The 17,708-nt window shown below is 49.0% G+C and overlaps 6 protein-coding genes and 2 non-coding genes across 8 annotated transcripts; 5 read left to right on the forward strand and 3 right to left on the reverse strand.

Moving 5' to 3' along the window:
- Window positions 1–10: 10 nt before the first annotated feature.
- Window positions 11–1,964, forward strand: GGI43DRAFT_160835 (transcriptional regulator of RNA polII, SAGA, subunit-domain-containing protein). The gene is made up of 4 exons (XM_083199551.1): window positions 11–465; window positions 599–888; window positions 957–1,062; window positions 1,129–1,964. The coding sequence occupies exons 1-4, from the start codon at window positions 234–236 to the stop codon at window positions 1,839–1,841; spliced, it is 1,341 nt and encodes a 446-aa protein (XP_083065198.1). The 5' UTR covers window positions 11–233; the 3' UTR covers window positions 1,842–1,964.
- A 3,469-nt stretch (window positions 1,965–5,433) lies between these two features.
- On the forward strand, window positions 5,434–7,613 carry GGI43DRAFT_160860 (cyclic nucleotide-binding-like protein). The gene is made up of 2 exons (XM_083199552.1): window positions 5,434–6,444; window positions 6,531–7,613. The coding sequence occupies exons 1-2, from the start codon at window positions 5,752–5,754 to the stop codon at window positions 7,227–7,229; spliced, it is 1,392 nt and encodes a 463-aa protein (XP_083065199.1). The 5' UTR covers window positions 5,434–5,751; the 3' UTR covers window positions 7,230–7,613.
- Window positions 7,614–7,810: 197 nt separating this feature from the next.
- GGI43DRAFT_394075 (Pre-mRNA-splicing factor SPF27) lies at window positions 7,811–9,389 on the reverse strand. Its single transcript, XM_083204726.1, has 2 exons — window positions 8,666–9,389; window positions 7,811–8,598 (listed from the first exon to the last, which is right to left on the reverse strand). The coding sequence occupies exons 1-2, from the start codon at window positions 8,697–8,699 to the stop codon at window positions 7,997–7,999; spliced, it is 636 nt and encodes a 211-aa protein (XP_083065200.1). The 5' UTR covers window positions 8,700–9,389; the 3' UTR covers window positions 7,811–7,996.
- A 669-nt stretch (window positions 9,390–10,058) lies between these two features.
- On the forward strand, window positions 10,059–11,644 carry GGI43DRAFT_394078 (uncharacterized protein). The gene is made up of 3 exons (XM_083204727.1): window positions 10,059–10,664; window positions 10,755–10,911; window positions 11,225–11,644. The coding sequence occupies exons 1-3, from the start codon at window positions 10,433–10,435 to the stop codon at window positions 11,316–11,318; spliced, it is 483 nt and encodes a 160-aa protein (XP_083065201.1). The 5' UTR covers window positions 10,059–10,432; the 3' UTR covers window positions 11,319–11,644.
- Window positions 11,605–12,206, reverse strand: GGI43DRAFT_161187 (uncharacterized protein). Its single transcript, XM_083199553.1, has 2 exons — window positions 11,890–12,206; window positions 11,605–11,773 (listed from the first exon to the last, which is right to left on the reverse strand). Exons 1-2 carry the CDS (start codon window positions 12,120–12,122, stop codon window positions 11,695–11,697), a joined length of 312 nt encoding a protein of 103 aa, XP_083065202.1. The 5' UTR covers window positions 12,123–12,206; the 3' UTR covers window positions 11,605–11,694.
- Window positions 12,207–15,273: 3,067 nt separating this feature from the next.
- GGI43DRAFT_394083 (O-methyltransferase) lies at window positions 15,274–16,900 on the forward strand. Its single transcript, XM_083204728.1, has 4 exons — window positions 15,274–15,356; window positions 15,483–15,613; window positions 15,675–16,316; window positions 16,368–16,900. Exons 2-4 carry the CDS (start codon window positions 15,533–15,535, stop codon window positions 16,398–16,400), a joined length of 756 nt encoding a protein of 251 aa, XP_083065203.1. The 5' UTR covers window positions 15,274–15,356; window positions 15,483–15,532; the 3' UTR covers window positions 16,401–16,900.
- Window positions 16,901–17,185: 285 nt separating this feature from the next.
- Window positions 17,186–17,280, reverse strand: GGI43DRAFT_t30. The gene has a single exon. It is a non-coding gene; the product is annotated as a tRNA-Ser (tRNA).
- A 138-nt stretch (window positions 17,281–17,418) lies between these two features.
- GGI43DRAFT_t23 lies at window positions 17,419–17,513 on the forward strand. The gene has a single exon. It is a non-coding gene; the product is annotated as a tRNA-Ser (tRNA).
- The last annotated feature ends 195 nt before the right edge of the window (window positions 17,514–17,708 follow it).

The following is a 17,708-nucleotide window of genomic DNA, read 5'->3' on the forward strand; positions in this document are numbered from 1 at the left end:
AAAGTTAAGACTTCACCTAACCATTGACCCTTTCCCACCACGCCATCGGAACGAGGCCAGGACAGTTTGCCATCAAATTTGCGGCCTCACAATGCGGTTTTCATCAAGATAACTCCACGGCCGCGATCGCATAGTATCTCTGATCCCATTTATCGACCCATGATTGTTCTCTCGCGTCGCGCGCCGCTCCATCGCTGCACGCGACAACTGTAGTTGACTTTCCGCGATCCACGATGCCCGATATCGACCCCGCGGCCTTGAGCCGCCCGTCTGTCAGCGTTTCGACGCCTATTTTATCGACAAAGACGCTCACAGTTACCGCGCCGGGCTCCACGAAGTCTGTTAAGACTAGCCAGATAATACCATCCCGAATTGACCTTGAACCGCTGTATACGGCCCTGAAAGCCGCCATCAGCTCTGAGCAATGGCTCATATATAAAGAATCCACAACTGAGTTTCTAACTGGTACGGATTAGATTTTCCTAGACTTTTTTCTTTCTTTCTCTTTTTCTCCCCGCAAACGTATTGTGATTTCGAGGTTATTTGTGGTGTACTATAATTATAAATCCAATTATATACTTATCATTTAACCAAACAGGGCGACTCAACCAGTCTGAATACTCCAGCCGAATCGATCCAATACTATCATCACCAACAGGAGAGAAAGACCACCTACACAACCAGCTTATTGCTGCAATCTATGGCAATGTCACTCGAGAGATGCCCGATATTGGCCTTGCGCCATGGGTCAGTGCCAATGACAAACCCACGACGACTACGGGCAGTAAACCAGTGTCGGGTGACGCAGCGGAGCGGAGGTTAAAGGGAGAGGTGATGCAACTACCCGCACGGGATCGACGGCGCATCAAGGAACTTACACAAAACGAGGTTCGTTGCTGTCCAATTTTTCTTTTTATATGCTTTTTCAAAGTATTAATCAATTGCTCTTAATATAGTATGACCCCCTCGAGAGCTTGGCGAATATGTTTACGGAGACACACCGGAAACCACCTGTGGCTACCGATGTTCCACCAAGTGCAGCCGGTGGCATCAACAACATGAGTGAGTGGCCTGCCTCGGGGGTTTTTTTAATTCACACTTGCATGTTATGTCTAACCCACATTCTAGACTTTGACCTAGAAATTCGAAAACGATATACACAGCCGCTTGCTATCGAGTCCGGCGAGTTCCCTGATATGAGTCTAATAGCGGGACGAATGTTGCCCTTTTGTTACGAGGCTGGCCTTGTCAACGGGCATGTTTCAGATGCGCCGAATCTCATGTCTGTTGCTACGGAGACTTTCATCAAGGAAGTCTTGACGCAGATCTTTAGTCGTACTCAAAGCAATGGTCCGGGCGAGTCGGGCAGTGCAGGCTATGGAATAGGCACCACATGGATTCAGACACATAGATACAGGCGGCAACTTCACCGGGAAGAAGACGCGGCACAGAGGGGAGAGATAAGCCGAGACAAGTCAGGCTTGTTACCCATTGAATCCAAAGCTGCCAGCGAAAGAGGCCCGCTGGGCATAGCGGATGTGCGAATCGCCTTGGAGATGGCAGACTCAGGAATCTCTCAGTTCCCTATGATTTCGGCACAGATCTTATACGGGTACCGGGAAGGCGAGCTCGAAAACTGGAAAGATTATACCTGGGCTGATGGCGAAGCCCCCACAGCGCAAGTTGAGGAAATCATAACGAATGGTGGCGCGGAGCTCACCAATGGCACTCTCCCAGACGCAATGGATATCGACAATGAGCTATGGTGGGAGGGAGCAGAAAAATTAGACATGGATATGATAGACAGTGCCTTGGATTCCTGTCTCGCCGTCGGATCATGAGAGGTGCCACAACTTTCCCGCTCACTAGCTGCCGTTCTGGAACCAAAAAAGAACAAACAACGTTGACGGCTATGCCGAATAGAATATTCCACCCAAAGCGCTATAGAGGGAAGGGTGTTTCAGGGTAAGCTGCTTTGGATAGATTAAGTGGCTGACAGGGCACCTATCATTATGGGAAAGCCCAGGATTTTGACAGGACACCCACATCGGATAGAGTGGATGGATCGCTGTTGTGTCAGCAAGGGTTCAGCCTTGAACGCTTAGCATCAATCGGCTATTGCTATACACGTAAGGCTTTGACCAACCCTGGATATCTTTGCCTATACTCTTTTTGTCTTTTTTCTTTTTTTCTTTTTTGGTGTTGTGCAATAATGTGTTTGATACGGATGGGATATCAAACGGCGTTGCCGGGCCGCGATTATAGTCATTACAGCGTCGTTGTTTTTTTGATTTCATTTGTTTGAAGGGGCAGGGAGGTCTATATGGTTTCACTTTTTGGCTTCTACGAATTGTATTTGTATGGAACGATACCCTAGTTGAAGGGGAAAAAAGCAAACCACCATGAGGCAGACGAGGTCGAATGGCATGTACATACAGATGGATGGATGCACTGCAAAGAGCAGGTGGGCTTGACTGCACGTATATTCCAGGGCAGCACGTCTTGTTGGCTGCCGGAGCACGCGTCTTACCTGAGATAATATGAAATAAGTACCAAAATAGCAGATAGTACTAATGCCAAAAGAAAAAATAAAAACAGAGAAGAGTCAGAAAGGCCTCCAAGATTTTGACTGAAGTGCCCACGCACGCCGTAAGCACCGTCTTGGAGCGCTGATAATTGAGTCGATTCCGGCCTCGCCTTGGGACAAAGCACTACCTCTGAAATACTATTGGGTACCAGGTAAAGATACGAATTTACCTCCTCCTGACTCTGGTATGATGGCCACTAAAAGCAAACCTACCACTGTTGCCACCGAATGGCCACAACGTCACAAAACGGTCGGCAGATGGCGGTACTTCAATACCCAGCGCATGCGTGCAGGGTCGTGGCGCCAGCTGAATCCGGAAACAGCCAAATGAGGCGGGATGGTGGACAGGGGAAACAAATCATGGGAAACAACAGCTCTTGTGAATAGCACCCAGCAGTTTACGGCGGCAGCGAGGTGCTTTGTAAGAGTCATGGCATGATTGATTGATTGTTTGGTTTCCTCTTTAATATCACCAAGGTCATCTCCGAAAGGAACAACCACCACAGCTGGTCGTTTAGTGCGCCACTTACAAGGCATTCATCTTAGCCCGTACCGCACGGTACGGCGTACTCCGTGCTAATGGCGTGAATACGGTACGAAACTCGGGGATATCCTCTCTTGTATTGGGTAGGTACTCAATAGTGAGAATCAGGGCCTGCTTACACGTGCTGTACTATCGAGACAAGGAGCAACTTGAGGATGCTCAAGCACGCTGAGTTTCTGTGTATAGCAAAAGATTAAGTGCTTATCTTGGTCAGACGCGTGCACGCTGAGGGATTATCATTACTACTAGTAGCGACTTCAGTCTTATTGCTCTAGTCTTTTCTGAAATAAGGAAGAGAAGGCCCGGAGAAGGCAGAGGCCTGGTCCTCTGGCACCCAGAAGTTCTGCATCCCAGACGACCTGCCCACTAAACGGGCCAGGCGCGTATAAGGATCCGAAATTAGAAGAAGCAATAGCACCACTGCCACGAGATGAGAGCCCATGCAAGTACGGGGTACTACTGTGCTGCTAGTCATGTTACCGCCTGGACAAGGGTGCTGAGTAAGTTGGTAAGACATGTTGGAGATTGGGGTCTGGAATGGGTGTGGAATGGGAAAAAGAAAAGTCGCCTTATGGTCATCGATGGTGTGTGAATGGGGGAAATTTGGGAATTTGGGAAGCTTTTGGTGGTTGTGTTTGATTCATGCACGCTGGTGATGCGCGGCAGAAAAAGGGGCTGGTGTGAATGAGTTCATGTCCCTTTGTTAGATGGAACCGGTGCTAGCGGTCTGCTCAGCAAGCACATGTACAGCATCTGTACCTGCAGCAGCACCATTAACGCACGCTGCTGAGCATGCCAACCGCTACAGCGCAGTACAGGTGGCGAACGACCGCTAAAACATCCTTCTGCAGAAGGGCAGCAAGGCAGCTGCACAGAAGCCAAAGAAGCCCTGACGGAACAGCCACGACGAAGCGTGGAAGGGGTGGAGATGAGGGGGTTGGGGCCGTCTGGTGGCCCGTGCGACGCTTCTAGAAAGCTTCCGCAGGGCCCTTGCCTCGCTGGCTCTCGCGGCCACGCCAACCATAGGCCGCCCTCCCTTCTGGCTGCCTTCCAACCCCACCCATTGCATTCGCTGGGTAATTTACCTTTTCTGCTCATTTCGACTCTACAGAAGCTTGGGTCGTGCTCCCGCCCGCTAGGCAGCTGGTGCTATTGCTGCTAGCTTGCCATTGGACTGAGGAGCTTCTGGTCGGTGGCCATTTCGTTTTTGCTTTCCAAGGTTCTTTTGCCAGCCCTCCCGCCATCGCCCGCCACAGCTGCTGCTGCTGCTGCTGATCTATGTGCTGTTTCTGTCACTGCTGCTTAGCTTACTAGCACTGACTTCCGTACCTACCCAGTGGTAAGGCTCTTGCTGCTCCAGAAGCGCCGCCCGGTTTTCTTGCCTTAGGACCAAAGCTGCAGAGCTGTCAATCAAACGCAAAAGCCTTTTCCCATCCTGTGCCCTTTCATCACCACTCCTGCATCCTCAATCTATCCCATCAATCCGCCAAAACAGCCACCGCGAGCATCATTGATCCGGGCCCGGCCCACAAACCTCTTTTTTGACTCGCAATCTATCCATCTTTCCTTCTTCCCCACGCCGTCTTCCGCTGCCCTTCTAGGCTCGGCCCCTCTTCTCCTTTCGTTTACCCAGCATCCCGTCCTTGTCGATCCAAGGCAAACGCTTTGGTCTCGTCGCACGACCCCTCCTCTCTCAGCCCAGTCCCCTCGTCTCCCTCGCCGCTCTTCTCTTCATCTCCTCATCTAATCTCGTCCTGCACTGCCGCAGCCTTGTCCCTACTCGCTTGACCTCTGAACCGCTTGCGCCCCGCGTGCGCCGCTACTTGCGACCGATAGAGACAGACAACCTCACTGCTGTTGCTGCTGCTGCTGGTAAGTTTCAACGGGTTTCATCTTGTTTGCCTTCGTGTGCACCCTCTCCTTTTTCAGCCCACGGCATCTTTGTTTCGATGACCGCTGCTTGGGACGGGGGTTCGTCCTCGGCTGGAGTGGTAGCGTGCTGGTGACGTTTCTTTTGGCCGCCACCTTTCTGTGCTTCGAGAATAGCTTCCCACAGAACAGAAACGCTGCCGGCTGGCGCTGCCGCTGTCACTTTTTGTCTCCGTCTGTATCTCGTTTGGCGCTGGCCTGGCTGCATACCCCCGTCTCATCAGTCTGGCCTTCTTTTTGCCTTTTGCTTTATTTCTCTCATGCCTGCCCAACCTTTGGCCATGCCGCCCGATCGGGTGCTAGCAGAGCCCTTGTCCTTGCTCTCCCTCTAGTCGTTCGCATCTCGGCCTCCCCGGTTCAACGCCGTCAGGCCTGGGGGGCGTGCAAATGGCCACGACCTGCGGCCCTTGTCGATTGGCCCCTCTGTTTGAATTTCCGTCCTCTTTTCTGCGATGGCGGGCCACCCGGTTCTGAACCCCGGCCGCCTGGTAGCGTGCTGCTAATTATCGTCGCGCAGCTTTCGCGGATACAAAACGGCTCTACATCCCAGACCCGCTCCCGCGCAAGCTGTAGGTCCAACTCACTCCGGTCTTTACCTTCTTTTAAGACGCTCTTTCTGCGAGTTGCTTCTTTTCTGCGAGTTTTACGTCATATCTGTTTAATATAGTTATCACACAAACCCTTTGCAGACATGTCTCTCCCAGAAGCTTACCAACTTGAGATTCAAGCTCTCAACAAGCAGGTTCTGCAAACCTGTCCTTCCGATATCTTGCAGTTCTGCGCCGACTTCTTCAACTCGCGACTAGCTACCGAACGAGCAGCGAGCTTTTCCCTCTTCCGCGACCGAGGCACCCCGTCGCCGAGATTCCCTCCATCACCTGGCAGCCATCCTTTTGGAATGATGTCTAGTCAATTTTCAAGCCCTTTTGGGGCCAACGCCAATCCCTTTGGCGGCAGCTCATCAAACAACAATCCTTTTGGCGGCAGCGCATCACCAATGTCATCCAACGTGATGCACCGCGTCGTTGAGGAGGACGAGAGCGATCATTTGGCTCCCGGCGGTGCCCCCTTGTTTTCAGGAGCTTTTGGGGGCGACGCATCTACCGAGGCTCCACCTACTTTGAGAGCCCCCCCTACCACCGATAGTTACCCGGCCCAATATAACTTTTCACGTCGGACATCCGTTTCAGCGGAGTCCCTGAAGCCAAGCGCCGATAGCTACGATAACTGGACCCCTCCGTTCACCGAGAAGACTCCCGAACAGGTTGAGCGACTCAAGTATGCTATCGAAGGAAACTTCCTCTTCAGCCACTTGGACGATGAACAGAGCTCACAGATTTTGGGAGCTCTTGTAGAGAAGCCCATCCCTGCCAGAGGCATCAAGGTAAGAAGAGAAAGAGAAGACACTCCAAAATCACGTCGCAGTGAAATATGATGCCATCAGTTCAATTACTAACGGCGTGACAATAGGTGATTAGCCAAGGAGATGCTGGTGACTACTTCTACGTTGTTGAGCGAGGCTCATTTGATGTGTATGTCAACGACTGTGGCTTTATTGAGCCTGGTCCTGATGGATTGGGCAACAAAGTCGGCACCATCCAAGCTGGCGGCTCATTCGGTGAACTTGCTCTCATGTACAACGCACCCCGCGCGGCTACCATTATCTCAGCTGAAGGAAGCTGCACGTTGTGGGCCTTGGACCGAGTGACATTCCGCCGTATCCTCATGGAGTCGACATTCGCTCGCAGACGGATGTACGAAAATTTCCTGGAAGAAGTGCCTCTCCTTTCCTCCCTCACTCCCTATGAGCGATCCAAGATCTCAGATGCCCTCGAGACACAAAAGTTTTCTCCTGGAGATGTCATTATCCACGAAGGCGACCCTGGCCACTCCTTCTATCTGCTTGAGAGCGGAGAGGCAGCCGCATACAAGGGAGAGGAAAAGGTCAAGGTACTGGAGTACAAGAAGGGCGATTTCTTTGGTGAGCTGGCGCTGCTCAACGATGCTCCTCGAGCCGCTAGTGTCATCGCTACGTCGGACGTCAAGGTAGCGACGCTAGGACAGAATGCATTCCAACGACTCCTGGGCCCTGTCGAAGGCCTCCTGCGAAGGACTAGATATCAGGGCGTCAAGACTGGCGTTGAAGAGATGGATCCCCTGCAATCTTAATGTGTACGCGTGTATCGATTTAAGGGGTATGATGTGTGCTACGGGCATAATATTAAGTTGTGGTGATGACGATAGCGGTTTAAGACGCAGGATATTATTCTGGACACGAAAACAAAAAGGTATTGAGCATAGATAGGCTCCACAGATCGGTTCTATGGGAGTGACTGGAGCGGATTGAGGCATTGGTAAAACGGTTGCATTTTGTTTTTCATTTTTTTTATGGCCGATTGCGAAATCGTGCAAACGACTGCTCGCTTCATCGGAAACCCATTGTAATGGGCGCGGCTTACCGGCGTTTTCGGGATACTTTTGCTTTTATTTTTTCTTTATTGTCCTACTATCTCCACCCTCACTTTTTTCCATCCCTTTGAGAGGAATATGTCTATTTGAACAGATGCCTTGTTTGATACCGTTATCAATGCGACTATTGTCTCTTGAGGGCTGACTGGGGGTGAATCACTCATTCTAATACTGCTGTAATTCCCTTTTCCTTTCTCTTACTTTCATTATTTGTTACAGGAAAAGAATATAGTGTAATTCATATGAAGATGTCAATGTATTTTATTTTTATGCTTATAACTAGTCAAGGTGATTTTTACGCCAGCAGTGCTCCCGTGTGCATTGTAGTCCCATATAGATGCTTTGTGATTATGTATTGATCTTTCCCATAACTCGAAGGGACGAAAAAGATGCAATAATTGGAAAAATAGAAAAGACAAAATGAATAAGAAACCCCGAACAAAAAAGGTAGATGTTGTGTTCCCCTACTATTGTGTAGGATTTTCAGTAGTATTGACCTTGTTCCTTAGCTCTTGTCGAATCTGCTCCTTGAGCTCCTGGACGGCGATTTCAGTCTCGAGAACCCTGCCCACGCCGGCGCGCCAGTTCTGCTCCAAGCCCTGCATCTCGCCCTTGACGTCGTTTTGGCGAGACGCGCGCGCGGCGTTGACGAGGTCAATGTCGCGTTTGGTGTCTGCGAGGTCGCGCTCGAGGCTACGCAGCTGGCCCTCGAGGTGGTAATTTGAGAGCAGCCAGGCGTTGCGGCCGTGAGAGTCGAGGAGCTTGAGGTTCTGGGCGCGGGAGGAGAGGTAGGAGGAGGAGACGAAGGCGTTTGAGAGGGGGGCCCTCAGCGCCTCGACATCAGAAGATGATGATTTGGGGGGAACTTCTTGGGCTTCATAGCGGGAGAGATCGAGGATCTGGGAGGGAGTTTTGGAGGCGATGCGCTCGAGTTCGGCGGCGATGGCGGGCGAGAAGGTTGATTCTTTGGGAGTTTCTGTGGGTGAGGGGGGAGAAAAGGTTTGTTGTTCGGCGGAGATGAGGGCGTGGGCGGCGGAGAGGGCTTGAGGGGTGGGTTCGGTGTCGATGTCTGTGGGGAGAGAGGTTAGCCTTTGTGTTTGACAGAAGGTTTTTGATGGTTTTGAGGAGAGGCGTACATGGGAGGGATTCGTGGTAGGCTGGGACGGCCATTGTTGCTGATTTGTTTTGTTTAATTATAGATGTTTATTGTATCGTTTGGATTGTTGTGCTTTTAGGATGTGTAGCGTGTGGTATTAGCTTGATTGGTCGAGTTGTCGCACAATGGCGTCGTGGATAATCGCAAGGCTGAGGAATTTCGCGATAGCGGTTCTCTCTCTTTTTGAGATTTGTTCGCAAAGGGACTCGCGCAACGACGGACAAAAATAGATGATTTCTCAAAAGTGGATATCGGCTGAGCTTCCCGTGTCTTCAATTTCGTGTTTCAGCTGCTAACCGTTTAATTAAAACAAATTCGTCATTCGATTGCAAAGGGTGATGATTTAGAAAGGAAAATAGCCAGCCTTTGAAATTTCGCGACCAGCTTGGGCCAACAGGCACGTGTTTTGCGCAACGCAAGGCTGAGAGTTTCTTGGTCTTGGAGCTGCTTAGCTAATGGGCTGCTGCAAGTCCTTATTTCTTTCTGTTTGGCGCACGGGCCATGTGGGCGGTAAGGGTGGATATGGGTGGGTTCCAGGGCCTGCGGAGTAGAAGGGAGAGAGACCTGTCTGTGTATTAGTTGAAGTAGAAGGGGAGAGAAGAAGCAATGGGCGCCTTTGTTTGGAAGCATTGCAATGAAAGGATTGAGAGAATACAATCATAATCATATACATATGTGAAATACATGCGTGAAGCCAATCTCATTGACACTTTTTAAAGACAGATGAAGTGAAAAAGGGCAGCCTAGAACCGGTCTGCAAAGCCATGACATCGGTTGCATTGGCCCCCATTCGCAAGCCCGTCCCTCCCATTACTCCAACTTTCTCCCAGCTTCCTTATCCATCCAATGAGCCCTCCCTGCCATCCATTGATATACATGCATATTCTTCCGTATACAGCACAAGTGCTGCAACCATCAGAGTGCTGTCATTTGCAAGTTCCCGGGCGCTCCTTTGCGCAAATCTACGGTGAATGGGGTGAATGGTATGTGGTGCGGAGCGCTGTAGGCGCGCTGCCACTCTGACTACTGCTAGTATGATTGCGACTGCCGATTCCTCCCCCATTCATCTATCGATCTGCAGCTTCTCTCCTGGGGCTATTTTGAAAGTGGGATCTAGCCCGAGCGGGGTACGCTGTCGCATCGGCGGCCACCGACACGGTGAGTTTCTGGGGGGGATGCTGTCTTGGCGGTCGAGACTTGTCTCGTTCTGATGATGGCTCGAGGAGAAAGGAGAGGATGCTCTCGTAGCGTATTGCCCTGAAACTGTTGGCGCCGGAAGGCTTGGAAAAACATGCCACTATTCCTGGCTCGTTGTAGTGTTCCAAAACATGCACGGCAAGCAGTCGTCACAAAAAGAGAGGAGAGGATTCATCTTAAAATGTTACACGGGCTTAAATTGGTTCTATCTTAGAGCCGTAGCCTTCATATGGTTTTGTGATGAAAGAAAAGAAAAACTAGATATTATACAGTAATACACTTCGTCCCGCCGCTTAAAAAGCAAATGTGACGGCGGGGATGCATCATAAGATATGGCCTCAGATGAGCGTTGTCATGTCCGGTTTCCATGGATATCAAATCCTACTGCTCCGTTCCTTTGATAAAAGGAAAAATAATAAAAGAAAAAAAAAAGGTCCCATAGCTAAAAAGTAAATATGAATCATCATCATTTCCATGGTAAAATGCAGGGACATTGGACGCTTCCAGGGTAGGACATGAATATCAGCAGCGCTCTCTGGGCGGGCGAGAGATGTCTCGCTTAGACGGAGTGGACGCTCTCCGTGGAGTCGGTCTTGGAGAGATCATCTCCATTCTCCTCTTCAAGAGGACCGTGGAGGGACTCGTCGAAGAGAGGGTCCATTTCATTCACCTCGAACTTGGTCTTGAAGTCGGAGAGGTTGTGATGGGAGAAACTGTTAGAGCGGCGACGGGCGTTGGTGAAGCGGAAGTTCTCATCAACGACTTCCTCACCCATACCTCCCCTGTTGCAGAATATTGTGTAAGCCAAAAGTGAGACATGATGAGAGAGATGTGGTTGTAAAGATGTGAAAATGGGAGGAAATAAAACGTACCAGTTGCCTTTGCCATTGCCGTCTTTCTTCACCTTCTTGGGATCAGTGTCGACATAGCCGCTCTTGGCAAAGAAGCGAGGCAGCTGTTCTGTCGGAGAGACGCTGCCATCAGCGAGACCCTTGTGGTCACGTTCGCCATACTTGTGAGAGCGAGTCACTGTTACAAGGTGTCAGGTTAGTTACCTCTTCATTCCGGCAAAAATGGGTAATATCATAGGGCATCACCGGGGTATGGGCTGTAGGCTGACTCTTTGGATGTAATGGGAGCTATCAGTTATTTGATGGCAGGATGGGGAAAGAAGACGACAGATGATCGACTTCTTTTATCGTGTATGCAATGCAATTGTATATGATACGTGAGAATATGAGAGGGGCGAAACAGATGATGATGGGAAGAAGAGTCTCGATGCAACACCGAAGAGTACGTGATACAGATGCGGGGGTGCGTAGCTGCAGCTGGGCAAACTTACTTTTGATGGATGGATGGTGGGAGGCGACAAAACGAAAGCTAGGCGCAGAAGGGGTAAGACGGAAGCAGTTGCGGGGGGAGGCTTTTGGCGATGAATTGGCCGGAGTAGGGCAGCGCAGAGGCTGGTTGGTACGAGGCAGACAAAGTTGGAGTAAGGTGAGGAGGCGTTTGCCGGATCAGGGTGCCAGTGGCTTGCTGGGTGGTGGGAGGTCCTTTATTCCCTCTGCTAACGTGTGTATACGCGGCGGTGGCTGGTTGCGAGGATGTAGATTGGATGGATCTGGCGAGTGATGGATTGAAGATGATGGATTCGCGAGATTGGATTGGATTGGGTGATGATGAGTTGTGTGTGAGTTGTGTGTGAGAGAAGAGTGGAAGAGAGATGAAAGAAGAGAGATGAATTGATCAAGGGTGAACAAGATGGAAGGGAAGTCGAGAGCTGGGCAGCTTGGGCTTTTGTAGCATTATTATTCACAGGGTGTCACGCGAGACGTCTGGGGGGTGGCGCCAATGGACGGGCAGCAAGGAGGAGCAGCGGGCCAATGGCGTACTGTAGGCAGAATGCAACGGTGAAGAAGCAGTCAGTCAATCAGTCAGTGAATGGATCAATTGCCATGGCAGCGTCAATCAGGGTCAGTTGCAAGTTTGGGGGCAGCGAATACGTACATGTTACTTCTTCGTCTGAGGGGCAAGGGGGGCGCATGCATGCCGCTTGGGATGAATTGGATCGAGACCAGCACCCAGTAGTTCTGCCAAAGCATTACGTTGACACAGCAAATTACAGGCTCCGGGCTGCCCTGAGAGGCGCCGCGAGCATCTTTGCGTGCATGTACTCCGTGCGTCGACGTTGCCGCGTGCGTTCTTGCCCAGAACATCCAGTGGTGGCTCAATAGCATCATATATCGCGTGACCTGACGCAACAGACGCTACAACTGGCCCCATCAGCGAACAGAGTCATCAGTTTGCGCGGGTGGACTGTGCACAGTGCGTGGCAGCAGCTCCTTTTTTCCCTGTACTTGTTTCTGCCATGTTTTTGCGTTGATTCTTGTTCTTGTGTATATGTTTTTTTATATTCCAGGTCTCGCAATGCTGCCCAATTGACTTTGTTCCCAAATGCTCAACTGCCCTGCTTGCGGCCGCTGGACCCTCGGCTTAGCCCCGTTTACCCCAGACTTTAGTGACGCTCTCAAGTGGACATGTTTGTGCTCGGTACCTGGGTACACCGCAGCCGGCGACGCATCCACCGCGGGCGGGGTACGGTGTACATGCAGAGGCCAGAAATGCTCCGTGCTAGTGCACAACACCAGCGAGAAAAATGGGGAGCAGCTGCAGCGCCGTATTACGGAGCGCAGCGTCACCACGGCGCACAGCAGTTGCCAGGCCGGCGACGAGCGACTCTTTGCTTGGCGCTGATGATCGGTGATTCGGGGGTCTAGGCCTCCCGCATGGAAAGAGGCTCTCGGCGGCATCTCGTTGCTGAGCCCTGCTGAGCACGTCTTCGTTGCACGGGGCGCCGGGGGTGGAGCGTCCGTGGCAAAAGTCTCAGCCGAGCGCTTCCGTGTCCGGACGGTCGAGACAGGTGGTGGCCAAACTAGTTGACTTGAGCTAACCCGCATAGCCCGCCGCCGAATTGCGAAGATTCCGTCAGTTTCTCACAATTGCTCGATTCGGAGTCAACCTTTGCGATGTGGAACAGTAATATGGAGATGGAATAGGCCACGTTTATTCCCAGTGTTTGCCGATGTCGCTGGAATGAGGTAATATAGGGTCAGTCGAATATACAAAGGCAATAGGCAGCATCTCGGAGCTGCGTCCTGGCCAATTGCTATACTGGGTAATACTCGTCACGCTAGGAGCATCACAGGAGAAACGGCCTCTAAACTGCGCGTCAAGACGACTCAGACTTGGCACATGACTGGAACTGCAATATAGGGGTCCAGTAAGTGTCTTAGCCAAGGCTCCAGCGATTGACGTGAGACATTCCGGAGAAGCTGTCATCATCATTAGCCATTCGCACGTATGTAGCTGTCAATATCGAACCTTAGTTTGCCCTGCACATCAAATGCCATTATACTCCTCTGGGTTGTAGGTTCTAACGAGGAGAGCCTATTCGGCCCATTCTCGACACAGCTTTTGTTACATCTTGTATTGACTTGCGATGATGAGCCAGCATAATTCCTAAAAGCGGAGCGTAGCTGGCACATCCCCCCGTTCGATCGACGAGAATCCATAGCTTGGAAGAACATCTGGATTCCAATTTGTGATTTCAACTTAGCCTACCGTCTTGATGTCTCTACGAATTACTTTGACCAATTTTCAACGAGCGTTGCTTGATAAAGTCGAGGCAGTTGACGTTTGCTGTATTAGAGCTCTCGTCCAAGGCCATCTTTAGAATTACATCTCTATAGATGCATTTCGGATCCAACAGCCTACTTGACGCAAATAATTGAAGTTTTGGACAATAACTTTGTCTTCATGTCCGCTTCTGTCAGAATATACATCGTCAACCTTGATGGAATAGTTCCCTCATTCAAACGGCAGCTTACCGATCAGTGGTAAAATGGCTTACTTTATTAGGCATAAGACAGCAACGCCCGTCAACCCTGGGAAAGGAGCTTCTAAACCGTAGAATGGTTGCGTTTATCAAGCGTAGGACAGCAAACAGAAGCAAGTCTAGACGAATGAGTTTATTAGATGACCTTGTCGAATAATGTACATATTCATAGTCAGTGGTGTTAGCAGCAACCGGAGGGGAAACTATACCGGCTTGTGACCAAGATGGGTTTATGCGTAGCTCTTTCTTGGGATCAATGATGTCTGCCATACATGGACGTGTACCTGCCTACGAGACATTTCAGTTGTTGAATGCTAATAATAGCAAAATGAATTAAATAAATAGCAATTCAACTACACATCCAACCACATACGACCATAGGTAGTGGAAAATTCGGGGTCCCGTCTGCTCCCCCATAGACAAGCCACTAACCGGCAGATTAGTAGTTGAGTGGGTGACCATCAGCGAACACCGGCTGTTGTATGTTTTTGTTTTTTAGTTTCTTTTTTTATTCAGCTTGACTTGGAAAAGACATTCAACAAACATTCTTCAATATGTTTGCAGATTACAAAAAGCAGCTACAGAAGCTGTTATTACAAGACTGAAGTGGAATATTGAGCCAAGGCCTCCAAGTTCAAAATTATATCCCAAGCTAAACTAAATTCAGCTCTGTATTGGGGCAGTTCAATGAGATGTGAAAAAGGCGCGGAAAACTTCTTGGGTGTCACATAAAGATATAAAGCGCTACATCCGGGAATCTGATGGTGGTGGTTGTCGGTTTTGTCGGTTTTGTCGGTGTTGTCGGGCTGTCGGTTGTGCCGGTTTTGTCGGCCGAGACGATTTCATCCACCTACCGGCCGTGTATCACGGCCGAGATTACATATATCAAGGGTATGCCAACCGTAGCCAGCAAACCCGTCGGTTCAATATTTGATACTTTAAATATGAAGCTATAGTGGAGACATGCTGGATCATGGCTTAGCTTTATTAAATCTTCTTTGGGGACGGAGGTGCTGCTCCACGTGCATTATTATAACTCTGACAGCATATTTTACAAATAGCTCTAAAAACATTTTTTTTTTTTTTTAAAAAAAAAAAAAAAAAGGAATCTGCTCTTATCACTTACTACTTACTTAAATAATCAACTGGACAGAATTAAATGGCGCGCTGAAGAATAATTAGAAGTGTATGCCCATACACCTGCAAACTACCCAAAAAGACTTGTAAATGTTTGCCCACCACAGTTACGTCCTTACCGTTGCTTTATTCTCAATTACTTGCATAGGAATGAGGCATCGCTTTTGTAATTATGAATTGAATATACTAGATATTAAATTCTTCGCTCTTTTCGCTCTATTCGCTCTATTCCTTCGGCTCGCTGCTAATAACCTTTGCTAGGCGGCAGTGCAAGTTACATGTGTATTCCTTCTGACGACGACTCTGGCCCCGCAAATTTAGCTGCGAGTGGAGTGATCCTTTCATACCGAGTACTTATAGGGAAGATTCTTGGACTCTTTGCGACACTTTCACTACAATCCTAATACATACAAACGCAGTTTCTCAAATTCCAAGTATTCTGGTAAGCTATATCGATCCCGTATTTCAGATCAGACGAGTTGGATACAGAGAGAAGAGGGGCAGTCATACGACGCTGGCTTATACTCTCACTTACACGCGTAGGTGCTTACATGTACTCTTCTCACAGAATCGCTCGCGCTCCCGAATTACCAATTCTTCCAAACACAGTCCTGCAAAATGGATCCATCTCCAGAAAAAGTTGCTGCGATGACTGCAAAATACCCTTCGTTGAAGAAGGTAGCTGAGAAGGGCGTCCAGGTAACCAGCTCAAGTTTATATGTTGAGTAAGGGATTCACTTCTAACTATGCTCTTGATTAGACTGATGATGGCCGCGAAGAGAAGCTACTCTCTTTCATCCTTTCTCATCCCGACGTAGAAACCCTTAGAGGATCTCCTTCCAAGATTCTCGACGCCATGGATGAATTCTCTGGCCAGCACGATTTCCTCATCAACATTGGTGACCACAAGGCCAAAATCCTGTCCGACTTGCTCAAGGAAGAGAAACCGCAGACGCTCGTTGAGCTAGGTGGTTATGTTGGGTACTCTGCGATTCATTTTGCAGACACCATGCGCCGTAATAGCAAGCCAGACACACAGCCCCACGTTTTTAGTCTGGAGTTCAAGGCCGAATTTGCCACTATTTCCAGGCAATTGATTGAGCTTGCTGGGCTTTCGGATATCGTAACTGTCGTTACGGGTCCTGCAGAAGAATCGATTCGGAAGCTACACAAGGAAGGCACCTTGTCCAACATTGACTTTTTATTTATCGACCACGTCGAGTCTCTATATACCCCTGATTTCAAGGCCTGTGAGGAACTTGGGCTCCTCAAAAAGGGAGCAGTTATCGCAGCCGATAATGTTTTGAGGCCAGGTGCGCCCGAGTATCGTGCTTTTGTCAGGAGTCATCCCAGATTACAGAGTACTGGGGTGAAGGCGTTGATTCAGCCTGGAGATATTGATGTAAGTAAGATGTTTACTATTTGGCCAGATTGACCGCTAACTTTTGCAAAGGACGAAATCGAAATCAGCCATGTGATCAACTAGAATTTACTACTACTCTAGTGCGCACGGATTTGAGGATGATGACGGGGATTCTTCATCCCTGCATCTCAAATGTATTATCGATATAAGCGGCTTTCCCTTATGCCATATATATCGTCTTGACTATGATGGAAATGTATTTTATGACTTGACCCCTCTCAAACTTTATATACATAGTTGCTTCATCACAACTGCTCATGATGGCAACTATTTCAAAATGCGAATAAAGCAATTATTTTATGAGTCTTGAGCGACAAACACCACAGCTAGCACTATATATCGTATTCTGTAGAACCATTCGCTGACACTTGCCCCTCATTCAGCTGCCCTTTGTTCTCCACAGACTATGTTAAACTGGATTCAGCTAGACTACCGAAGAGCATTGAGCTAGGAATGATTTTGACGAATCTTGAATTAGTAAAGACAGTTGACACAGAATAATAGTACACTCGATGCAACTCTGTAGACTTTCATAGGGTCTAGTAAGGCGTTTCTTTGACTCGGGGAGCTATTACTCTTCATCAATAAAAGATAGAATTTCATTACGTATTCTCATACCTTTCCTAAATATCAGCTATGAAAATTGCAAGCTGAGGGCGTGTTGGTTTACAAGTAACATGAGATGGGTGATAGCTAGATAAGTCGCCGTATTTAAAGAACATTACAGTTTATGTATGCTAAAAGAGAAACGAACAGCAGTAAAATCACGTTTGCATTTAAAGGAACCAGACGAGAAACGATGAATAGAGCAAAAAGAAATCATTTCAAAAAGCAAAAAAAGAATTGAGCGACACCTGCAGGATTCGAACCTGCGCGTGCGAACACAATGCCTATGATACCAATTGATAGCAGGGCATCGCCTTAACCACTCGGCCAAAGTGTCTTCTGATTGGTTGCTGTTTTTTACGTCTTATGAACTACTTGTTCGCGATAGGCGGCGCTAACTTATCTCGAAGTGGTTAGCAATAGGAACTTGAGCATATAGCCTTAGTTACTAGTCCGGATCGATAAGAGATGATAAGACACTTTGGCCGAGTGGTTAAGGCGATGCCCTGCTATCAATTGGTATCATAGGCATTGTGTTCGCACGCGCAGGTTCGAATCCTGCAGGTGTCGCTCAATTCTTTTTTTGTTGTTTTATTCTATTGCATTACTCTGTAGGCAACAGTACACAGCTTGTTTTTTGCTAGAGAATCCCACCGCCGTTGAACAACGGGGGGTCAAGTGGTGTTGTTGTACTGACCTGTGTGTCTCACTTCTTCTACCAATGCTGAAGTCTTCCTCCTTTTAGCTCTGCTACTTTGCCATAAG

This window comes from Trichoderma evansii, assembly GCF_050947405.1.
Source record: "Trichoderma evansii strain SZMC 28006 chromosome Unknown GGI43scaffold_2, whole genome shotgun sequence".
NCBI lineage: Eukaryota > Fungi > Ascomycota > Sordariomycetes > Hypocreales > Hypocreaceae > Trichoderma > Trichoderma evansii.